The sequence below is a fragment of the Hemitrygon akajei genome, chromosome 2 (assembly GCF_048418815.1).
Source record: "Hemitrygon akajei chromosome 2, sHemAka1.3, whole genome shotgun sequence".
Classification (NCBI taxonomy): domain Eukaryota; kingdom Metazoa; phylum Chordata; class Chondrichthyes; order Myliobatiformes; family Dasyatidae; genus Hemitrygon; species Hemitrygon akajei.
The window spans coordinates 88,585,534-88,597,676 of NC_133125.1; the positions used below are offsets into that span (position 1 = coordinate 88,585,534).

Genomic DNA, 12,143 nt, shown 5'->3' on the forward strand with positions numbered 1-12,143 from the left:
TGAAAATGATATATGTGCTGTGCTGTAAGATCATGGTCAATCCAGCTTCGGCCCCAACACCATTTTCTGCTCTTTTCCCACATCCTTGTAGTTGAAATGTCTGTCAATCCCTCATGTGAGTATATTCTCTGCAGTTCTCTTGGACAGAGAATTCCAAAGATCTCATAAAGAAGGTTTTCGTCATCACCTCTCTCAGAAATCAGTGACCCCTTATTTGGATCTGTGTCCAGGAACATTCTAAATACTTTATTTAGGGGAAACGACACCTCAATGAACAAAATAAATAAATCTTAGCGACTATCAAGTCAGTTCCTTTCAGAATGGGGGAATTTGATCTCCATTCATTCTTCTGCGTCCACACTAACTGCCTAACCTTTCCCCCGTCAACCCCTGCATCCGAGGAATCGACTTGGTGACCTTTCTCTCTGCTGTCTCCAGTGTAAGCACATGCTTGGTGCACATTGGGTTTCTGCAATCTTTTGTGTATGTTTAACATAAACCTAACTGGAATTAGATTCTGCCCAGAAAGCTGAACGGATTAAATGAATTACAGTTGAAGTTTTGGCTGTTAGTGAGCGTCAGAGAACTTCTTAAGAATAATTTTAAACACGAGATTGTTTACAGACACTGGAAATCTAAAGCAACACACACAAAATGCTGGAGGAACTCAGGAGGTCAGGCAGCATCTTTAGGACAAGAAGGGTCTCGGCTCGAAACGCTGACTGTTTAGAGGCTGCCTGACCTGCTGAGTTCCTCCAGCATATTGTGTGCATTGCTTAAGGATATTACATTCTTTTTAAAATACTAAAACAAAATGGCAATTTTTAAAAGTTCTTGAATATTGTTTTATTTCTTAATTTACTCAGTAACTGACTTAGGTAACACAAACTTACTGCACAGAAACAAATCAGTGGACAGTTAAAGCTTCTCATTCTGTCAATGAGAAGACTAATTTTTCTGACCAGGCTCGCTTACCCAAAAACATCACCTGCCTACGCACATTCACATTTGCTTGGGCCAGGTAGCCTATCTTGCTGGCTCTCTGCACTAGTGGTGTGGTCCAGATCAGCACCTGGGCCCTGGGCAGCTGCACATGGACATAATGCTCTCTAAACTGCCAGAGTGGTGTTTGACAGCTGCAGTGCTAGATGTTGAGCAGTAAAACCTGCCTCTGATTTTAATTGTTTCTGATAGAGATACTTGGGATTTATTAAAATCAAAACCAGTAAGATATGATTAAACATTTAAGTTTAAAAGGTTGGTAGTTAAAATATAATTAATGTAAAAGACTTACTAGAAATTCAGAATCAGGCTTGTTATCACTGAAATGCATTGTTTTGTGACAGCAGAATAGGACAAGACATAAAGAGGATTAATTACTGAGCTACAATGAAAATAAATAAATAGTGTAAATGAAGAACAGTGTTGATGGACAAACAAGAGTAAATCTGCAGATACTGGAAATCCGAGTAACACCACAAAATGCTGGAGGAACTGAGCAGGCCAGGCAGCATCAATGGAAAAGAATACAGTCGACGTTTCGGGTCGAAACCCTTCGGCAGGACTATCTAACATAAGTTTATAATAGTGTTCATGAATTCATGGACTGTTGAGAAGTCTGATGGTAGATGAGAAGAAGCTGTACCTAAAGCAATGAACATGAGGTTCCTGTTCCTCCTCCCTGATGCTAGCAATGAGAAGAGGGCATGTCCTGGGTGATGAGGGGCCTTAATAATGGGTACTGCCTTTTTGAGGCATCGCCCTTGAAGATGATGCCAATGGTAGGACGGCTGGTGCCCATGATGGAGCTGGTTGAAGCCGAAAATGTTTTTCTGTTTCAGTTGCTATTCTTCTTCCTGTACTCCTCTTTGAAGTAATCTGGTCTCAGATCCTCATCAGGTCTAAGCTGGTACAGAAGTGAGTGGCTCTACTCCCCAACGCTGTGCTGAGAAGTCCCAGCAAGACCAGGTCCTGCTGCTGGACAATGAGCAGATCAGTGGCTGAATCTCCCAGTGTTTTATTTATGTGCTGTGGTATGTACCAGGAGGACCAGGGCTTAACTCAATTGGAGCAGTTGAATGCTAACAGCTCCAAGTGGAGCTGCTGTATAATTCAGCACAATCAGTGGTAGCCTTCTGTTCCTCTATCCATAATCTACTTACTCCCCTTAACTACATCAGCGTCATTCCCAGTGAGCGGGGTGTTTAACTTTCAACAGGTTCTTAAGTCAGTACTCATGTTATGGTGATCAGGATTACCAAGAACAGCCTAGGAATTGGTACTATTGGCGCTATGGGAATTGGCACTTTATGTTCCCTGTTGTACCTGCTTCCACTATCAACCCTGGCATCTATCACTCTCTGAGTTATAAAAGTATATTGTGCATCTCCTTTAAACTTACCCTCTCTCACATCTTGTATTTGGCATTTCCACCCAGAGAAAATGACTCACTTTCTTCCCTGTTTATCTGTCATAACTTTATAAACTTCAGCACAGTGCACCTGTAGATGTGAACTTCCCACTATTCAGGACATTAACAAAGACAGGTGTGTAAGAGGGGCCCAAAGGTTCATTGGGGACCCGAATCACCCCAACCACAAACTGTTCCAGCTGCTACCATCCGGGAAACAGTACCACAGCATAAAATCCAGGATCCACAGGCTCCGGGACAGCTTCTTCCACCAGGCCATCAGACTGATTAATTCATCCTGACACAACTGTATTTCTATGTAATATTGACTAACCTGATGTACATACTATTCATTACAAATTACTATAAATTGCACATTGCATGTTTAGACAGAGATGTAACGTAAAGATCTTTACTCCTCATCTGTGTGGAGGGTGTAAGTAATAAAGTCAATTCAAGTTCAATTTATGAGGTCTTCACTCAGCCTGCACCACGATCCTGTCCATCCTCTCCTTATATCTCATGCCCTCTAATCCAGGCTGCCTCCAGGTAAACCAAGGCCTCCAGATTCTTTCTGCAATCGGATGACCTGAACTGCATACAATATTCAAAGTGTGGGCTAACCAGAGTTTTATACAACTGTTGCATGTTTCCTGACTCTTGTGCTCAATGTCCCAATGGAAAAGGACAAGCATACCAAACACCTTCTTTACCCTTCCGTCTATTTCTTCTGCTACTTTCATGAAGCTATAGACTTGGAGCCCATGAATCAACTGTGAATCAAAGGTGTTAAGGTCTGTGCGATTAACTACACAGCTTCCTCCTACATTTAACTTTCTAATGTGCAAATATCAGATAACCACGAGTGAAGAAGCCCAAATTTTTCATGTGTTTTTAGAATGAGTTTACACAATGGCAATGATCTCTGTGCATATTCCACTAACAAAAGAGGCATTAACATATCACATCCCTTCATAAAATGGCATGCATTTAAGGTGGGGCAGCATTAACTCAATTGGGCCGTGGGTTTGAGAAATGTTGTTAGGACCATTTGACAGGACAGACCCTGAACTTAACCGCACTGAATGCTAGACCCTAATTTACAGGCTTTGTGTCTCTGCGTGATTAGAGAATGGGAATTGTATTAGCTAACACTTTATCACAGTAGTGAATGATAATAATGTGTGGGCCGGGCCTGGAAATAACACGATTTCCTCAGTCCAGATTTCTCATGATGTCAAATACAGGAGTGTCATTTCGCTTTTCAACAACTGTAGTTTGTTTCAAGCAAAGTTTGAGAGAATGGTGGGCTAGCAAGAGATGAGGTGATTATATGATCAATTATGAGGCATTGAGGATCAAATACTCATAATTCATTGGTTAAATTAAGCCTGTAATCTCTCCGATGTCCATTTGCTACCAAGCATTGCTCCACTGTCCACTTTATCTTTATCACCCCCTCAGAAACTCCCACTGCCCCCCCCCCCCCAACCCGGAGTCAATATTGTTAACTTTGGGATTGAGCCAGAGAGCATTTGATAAGTAACTGTACATGCCCGGCTCAGCCTAGGCATAACGATTGGAAAATGATCTGTCTCTTACTAATACTGAGGAGAGATGCTGAAAAAGAACATTACTTATTGTGGGAAAGAAATCCTTGGGACCGGTTATTACAGGTTCCTCCTCTGGGAAGCTCAGGCAAGAACACTGCAGACTTGCAGATAAATTAGGAGTCACAGCAAAAACTGAACTTCTGGAGGAACTCAGCAGGGCAGGCAATGTCTGTGGAGGCATCGGGACCGCGGCGTTTCAACTGGAAACGGCAAACTATCCTCTTGCCTTTGCAGATGCTGCTTGATTTGCTGAGATCCTCCAGCATGTTGTCCATTGCTGCAGATTCCAGCATCTGCAACCTCTTGTAACCCTGGATATCGGTCACATGTTGCTTTATCTATAGAAGGACAGGTATTCAGGTTGGGGGAGGGTGGCATTCTCACCAAAAATAAACTATTTGAGTTTAAATCCTAAATGAGTATTTTCCTCTTTTTACCTATGAGTACAATGTAGTTCCAGAGTGTCTCCTTTCAGAGAAGACAAGGTAGTGTCCTCCCTCTCCTGTGGACATCGTAGGCCTCTGGGTCTCAGATCAGAGAAGAGAATGACAGTTTCCCTGTGACTTGACCAATGATTATTCCTCAACCAACACACAAGACCAATTTATATTGGGAATTTATTTGACTGTCTTCTGGGGAATTAGCTGTGTTTAAAGTGACATTAGAACAGTGATGACATCTCAAAAGTTCTATTAAGGGAAGTCCTTTTTAATGCCGGGTTCTGATGGAAGTTTGATGCATACACACAGACTTTTTGAATTAAAGATAATTTGTTAACATCTTTCCTGCTGGTATATTTAGTACAATTTTATTTGTGAAAAATGACATAACATTTTGTTCATTGACGAAAGATGGATACAAGCTGATATTGCTTAATTCTTTTTGTCTTACACTTCCGTCATTTGAATTACATTGTGCAATAACTGATATACATTGTACATTCCTTCAACGGAGATCTTGTAATTATATAACTTACAATCTTCACAGTATAATTTAACTGGCATTTGTCAGGAGCAGAATCGCTGATAATTGAATAGTACTGTAACTTTTTTTTGACAGATAAACAATTAAGGTACCAAACTTAAAAATCCAAAAACTTACTGTTTTGATAACTTGCTGGAATATAACGCCTGTAGAAATCACATCATTAATATTCAAAACAAGAGACAATCTTCCTCCTGTTGGGTGGAAGGGAGGAAAGAATAATTTTATCATGACTTCCATTTCAACATGTAGCAATTTCTACCAAATCTGGATCAAGGATTTTTAAAGCAGAGCTTCTAATTTGTGATTAAAGACACAATGCTAGGAATTATACCATGAAGTTACCACCTGATTTATTTATGCTTTTACAATAAATTTACTAGAAAATAGAGTAAATATTTAATAGCTCAAATGCTTGTGTGGAAACAGAAGAAGCTTTAATATTTCAGGAAAATATACACAAGTAGCCACTTTATTGGGTGCCCAATAAAGGGGCCACTGAGTGTACTTTTATCACTGGTTTCAGGGGAAGGCTTCTCATTTTCTGCTACGAGATTTTGAGCATCTGTGGTTTTTTGTAATTTACGTTTGTTTTTAACCGATTTAACCTGTCCTGGTCCTATTGCCAGCTTCTTTCCAGATCTCCCTTCTGGTATAGGGTATTGATAATAGATAGAATGGATAGCCTTACAATTGAACCCACTATTTCAAATCCCCAGCAAACAAAATATGTCATTCTTATTTTTCACAAACTAAATTAAATTATTTAGTTTAAAATGTGAAATGGTTGAAGCATAGCAACTTAGCTCATTTTGATCATTTTAATCCTTTTGAGCCCAAGTGACAGATCTGTACTGAAATACTGGAATGTTTGCATCTAGGCACTGACGATGTCTGTTCATTCCATAGTTTTCTTGAACACTGGTAGAACATTAGTGATTGTAAACTGCATAATCTAACACCTAATTCTAAAACATTTTGCTGTAATTTTTAAAAGCCTGTTCTTTTCTATGTTGATTTGGTTGGAATGGATTTTGAAAATTTCAGTCGATAAATTGGGTGGAAGTTGGAAGCAAAGTCGATGAGCACAGCCTGGGTGCAGGAAGCAGGGGCAATAAAGCTGGGGAGTGACATCCAAATTGGAACATAGACTGTTCCGCATAGCCAACAAAACACCAGGCACAGCCAGGACCCAGGCGAGTGCCCATGGCTACACACTCAGTTTGAAGGAAGTGGGTGGAGCCAAAGGAGAACTTATTGAGAGTGAGGACTGGACCTGCCAGACGGAGGAGAGTGCTGGTGGAGGGGAACAGGTTGGGTCTGTTGTCTAGAAAGGAGCAGAAAGCTTTAAAGCCCTCCTGATGGAGAATGGAGACGTACAGGAACTGGACGTCTATGGTGTTTGTGTTAATTTGTATACTTAACTATGTAGTATGTGTACTTATGTCAACTTATTTTTTCTCAGCTTAATATTATTGTGTTCATATTATTTTATGTGCTGTATATGATATGTGTGTTGTGTTTTGCACCTTGGTCCCAGAGGAATGTTGGTTTGTTTGGCTGTACGGTTGAATGACAATAAACTTGACCTTAAACTTGAACTTGAGCAATTGGATTTTAGTAAGACTATATTTGGAGTATTTTATGAAGATTTGATCTCTATCAAAAAATACTTTCTGGACTTTCAATGAGTGATAAGTGATCCCAAAATATATAAAATTCAGGGAGTTCAATACGTTGATTATGTGAAGCTATTTATCCGATCTGTGGAATTGACAAACTGGGGAGCTTAGATCTGCCATAGTTCCATTTCGGCCCAAGATGTGGAAAAATCCCTCCACTCAGAGCATATTTTCAATCGTTTACTCCCAAAAACTACAAAAATGTCATGGTTAAGTACGTAGGTTCAAGGCTGAGATTTTTTAAAAAAGATTTATTTAGTGATATGAGGGACAGTGAAGAATGTTGCAAACTCCAGAATCAATTGCTAACTTATGAATGGCAAAGAACTGTAATTATAGGCATCATAATTAGACATTAATAAATCAGAGTTTGGTAGGAAAGTAAACTTAATTACTTTCTACTTGGGGCATTCACCTATTTCCTCATTGTAAGTGCAGTACGAGCACTTACCATTTCAATGAACCCTAGCAAAACCTACTAATCTCGAAATGACCATTCTCCTTAATAGTCTTTTCTCTATTAACCAATCTATTATCCATGATAAAATATTATTCACAATGAGTTCTTTTGCATGCTTTTCGAACATCCAGACACACATCCGCTAAATGTTTTTCTCCGCCTTTCTAGATAGAGTATCAAATTCTTGGATTTATCAATTTCCTTTCAAAAATGATACCAATTTGCCTTGTGATATACTCATTTAAGTGCCTTGCTTGTTTACAGATTCCAGCATTTTCCCAGCAACTTATGTTTGGCCTGTACTTCCATCATGTGTCAATAACTTCAGTTTACTTTTGATATCTTCCAATATCCTGAGATTATTTCAAAAAATAGAAAATTATGGAAGATATTTCTGTAGCCATCTCTTCTACAACCCATTAGTGTTTTAATACTTGCAGATGATTTAGTAATCACTTTTTATATTTTTTGCAAGTTTATTTTTATATTCTAGTTCTGTTATTTTGGGCCATATTTTATTTTTAAAACACTTTTACAGTATTGTCTTTATTTAGTTTGCACAGTTGTTCTCCATTGGTATATGTTTACTTTGAAAATTTAACTTATACAATGCTTATTAGACAATTATTTCTATTTCAGTAATTTATCAATGTCATTATGAATGCATAGAATATTGCAGATGAAGTGTGTTGAATTCAAACTTCCATTACCAATTTTACTTTTTCCATTTTTCCGCTAGTCCACAAACCCCATTGGTCCTTTCTATCAAACACTGCTGATTGTCACTCCTTGCTTTTATATTTTCACAACTTTCACTATTCAATTTAATTTTATAAACCTTCTTCTCTTCCATATATCCTCTTACCCCCTTTTTTCCCTCCAAGTAAATAGAAACCTCAAAATCATAACTGAACTTGGTCATCATAATTTGGTCATTAGTGCCATGAAATATGCAAACCTTAGGAATTGTTTTACACTAGTTGCACATTTTGTACCTTGTGAAACAAATAAAATACTAACAAACTGTTTAACTATACTAACTGTTGTTCTGTTGTTTAAAAAAGGCTATAAAAATAATCCGGGAAATTATAGGCCGGTAAGTTTGATGTCAGTAGTAGGTAAATTATTGGAAGGAGTACTAAGAGATAGGATCTATGAGTATTTAGATAGACAGGGTCTTATTAGGGAGAGTCAACACGGCTTTGTGCATGGTAGGTCATGTTTAACAAATCTATTAGAGTTTATTGAGGAGGTTACGAGGAAGGTGGATGAAGGGAAGGCTGTGGATGTTGTCTACATGGACTTCAATAAGGCCTTTGACGAGGTCCCGCATGGGAGTTTAGTTAGGAAGATTCAGTCACTAGGTATACATGGTGAGGTAGTAAATTGGATTAGACATTGGCTCAATGGGAGAAGCCAGAGAGTGGTAGTGGAGGATTGCTTCTCTGAGTGGAGGCCTGTGGCTAGTGGAGGGCCACAGGGATCAGTGCTGGGTCCATTGTTATTTGTCATCTATATCAATGATCTGGATGATAATATGGTAAACTGGATCAGCAAATTTGCTGATGATACAAAGTTTGGAGGTGTAGTGGACAGTGAGGAAGGTTTTCAAAGCTTGCAGAGGGATTTGGACCAGCTGGAAAAATGGGCTGACAAATGGCAGTTGGAGTTTAATACAGACGAGTGTGAGGTATTGCACTTTGGAAGGAAAAACCAAGGTAGAACATATAAGGTAAATGGTAGGGCACTGAGGAGTGCATTAGAACAGAGAGATCTGGGAATACAGAAACAAAATTCCCTAAAAGTGGTGTCACAGGTAGATAGGGTAGTAAAGAGAGCTTTTGGTACATTGGCCATTATAAATCGCAGTATTGAGTATAAGAGTTGGAATGTTATGGTGAGGTTGTATAAGACATTGGTGAGGCCGAATTTGGAGTATTGTGTGTAGTTTTGGTCTCCGAATTACCGGAAGGATATTTATAAGGTTGAAAGAGTGCAGAGAAGGTTTACAAGGCTGTTGCTGGGACTTGAGAAACTGAGTTACAGAGAAAGGTTGAATAGGTTAGGACTTTATTCCCTGGAGCATAGAAGAATGAGGGGAGATTTGATAGAGGTATATAAAATTATGATGGGTATAGATAGAGTGAATGCAAGCAGGCCTTTTCCACTGAGGCTAGGGGAGAAAAAGAAACAGAGGACATGGGTTAAGTGTGAAGGGGGAAAAGTTTAAAGGGAACATTAGAGGAGGCTTCTTCACACAGAGAGTAGTGGGAGTGTGGAATGAGCTGCCAGATGAAGTGGTAAATGTGGGCTCACTTTTAACATTTAAGAAAAACTTGGACAGGAACATGGATGAGAGGTGTATGGAGGGATATGGTCCAGGCGCAGGTCAGTGGGACTAGGCAGAAAAATGGTTCGGCACAGCCGAGAAGGGCCGAAGGGCCTGTTTCTGTGCTGTAATGTTCTATGGTTCTAAATCCAAAATGTTAAACTATCTATAAAAGTCTCTATATGTCATCTACAAACACCTCATGAGCAAAAATAATCCTGTCTATGTGCAATTGAATACCTGATACATGAGGTTGGGCAATGAAATAGGACAAGAGGTTGTGGAGGATTAGGCCATGCAGAGCTGTCCTACTACCTAATAAATTAAATGCCAAAACTCAAGGGAAATTAAATAAATTTGGAATTATTTAGATCGGTTAGTGTATCCTTCATCAACTGTAAAGCCATAAAAGGAATTATAGATTGTTGAAGTTTCAAAGCATACACTTAATTTGTTGACTTTAGACTTTGATTAAAAGATGGTTTTTATTATCTTATGTTTGCATAATAAAGGTTAAGAATTGAACAAATAGTATTTCACAAAGCAGATAAATGTGGATAAGGTTATCGCTTGGCTCAACTTTATCTCTTTCACCCATACTCTTTGCACTCTTGCAGCACGGATATTTTCCTTGATACTTAACTTCAATACAGAAAATTTATTTTGTATATTGATCATTCATTGTAGATTTGAGAACCAGCATTGAATTCTAACACCTTACTTATGCAATTTACAAAGACTTACCCATTGGCGCCACTTCATTGTGATAAATTTTGTATGCCTTTTTATGGGCAAGCATTATATTCTTGATTGCTGAAGATTCGGTGTTTAGTTTTTTGTGTTGGGATATTATCTTTGAAGAATCATCAAATGTTATCCAGGTTTTAACTTTTTCTCCAAATGTTACGAAAGCAAATCGTGCATAGTTTGCGAAGGATTCAATAAGTGCTTCATTCTCCCAGTTGCTATACTTCGCGGTCAGATGTTGAGGGATGTTACTGATGTTCAGAACCATTATAGGCTTGAGATTTTCAATTATTAATTCATTTAGGAAGTTTGAATAGCACTTCACTTGCTTATGATCCACTTTCTCAGCAACATCTTCGGACAGAATACCAGCCCAAGGAAGAATTACTTTGTAATGGGAAAGTCCTTTTTGATGTTGAGCTTTAAAGTGATCTTTCACGTATCTTGGCAGAGGGTCCAAGCAAATAGAATCTGTGCCTTCCACATTGATATCAATTATCTGGTGCTTGTCTTCATTTTTTGCCAAAGTATTCACCAGAGTATTTGTTAAAGGACCACCAATTACCATAAAATCCGGTGGTAATTTTATTTCTGCACTAGTCAAACTTGTGAAAATTAAGATGACAACAACCGTGGTCTGTAGCTCCATTTTATAGTTCTAGTGTAAAGAGCAGGTCCAGCTCTTTATATATTAGCTCTAATTACTTAATTGCTGTTAAGCACCACCCTCTTAAACGGCTCCGCTTGTGATAAAATTATGGTCAGAATTTAAACAACAAAAGCTAAATTTAGGAGTTATAATGAATTCCACTGGTACATTTCAGCTATCCAATGGTTCATAATTCTTTCTTAGAGCTTTTTAAGTGATTTAATAGCCATTTATTTAAATAAAGTAGTTTGATTGGATGCACAGATGAAATGCAATATGGTGTCTAAACCAATCAGTTTTCCAGTTTAGATTACTCCAATGATAAAAGGTATCAAATGTGACTATCTTCTCCTTTGTCCCTTTTGTACTTTGATATCAATTAAATTTACCAGTATAGGGGATAAAATATGGAACTTTTATAAATATGCGGTCCATATATTGTATTAAATCCATTTACATCAAACACCCTTGAGACATGGTAAATGTTTTTATGATGATATACAAAAGAATAATTCTAAATGTAACCATGGAAGTTCCAGATTTGGCTCTAAATTCCAATCATAAAAATTTAAGATCTTTAACACATACACAAATGAGTGTATATTGCTGTAGTTTTACAAACAAGCTGGGTAATGGAGAATAATATATAGTTAAGATCAATCTGAACAGGAGATTGCAGATAAAATTATGTTAGGCTTGGTAATTTAAAGTTGTGTCAGTATTCAGGACAGTCCCAATATTCTTGCCATCTTCCCTCTCCACTGAACCCATAAGAGTGTGTACCTGCCCAAGTACAAGGGTCATCATACTGCTGATGTTCAAACAACACCTTTGTTCACTGAGGTGTTTTGACTTAGATGAGCAGTGGCATTACAGATTTACCATGATAGAAACTTAGTGGAAACATTGTCTTTACAATATTGACAGATCAGGTAGGAAGCCAGTGAAAAACTAATAGACTACCTTAAGAGTAATGGTGACGGGTAGTGCAAATATGACTAAATGTCAGGATATTACCAAATGAAGTAAGTACATAATTCTGTGGAATGATAGGATTAACATCTTGTTTTTAAATGGTTTTCTTATGGCACACCATCTAAATGTGTAATGAGAATAAAGTTCAAAGGCTTAAGTCATGTAAACCTAGAGATCTGATGTAAAATTAACTTCTACACTTTGGTCAGTTTGTGCTGGAAACCACTAAAGAGTGATATATCACTATTTGAATGAAATGTCAGTTTACAGCAATTTACTTTTCTTAGTAACCAA

General features: G+C 38.1%; 1 protein-coding gene across 1 annotated transcript in view; it reads right to left on the bottom strand.

The window, feature by feature from the left end:
- The window catches only part of LOC140714444 (lactase/phlorizin hydrolase-like), a 94,934-nt gene extending 84,072 nt beyond the window's left edge, over positions 1–10,862 (bottom strand). Inside the window, exons 1-2 of the mRNA XM_073025745.1 lie at positions 10,223–10,862; positions 5,125–5,201 (exon numbers count right to left, since the gene is read on the bottom strand). Of these exons, the coding sequence (XP_072881846.1) occupies positions 5,125–5,201; positions 10,223–10,793 (648 nt within the window). The 5' untranslated portion in view covers positions 10,794–10,862. The remainder of the gene's footprint in view (positions 1–5,124; positions 5,202–10,222) is intronic.
- Between the last annotated feature and the right edge of the window lie 1,281 nt (positions 10,863–12,143).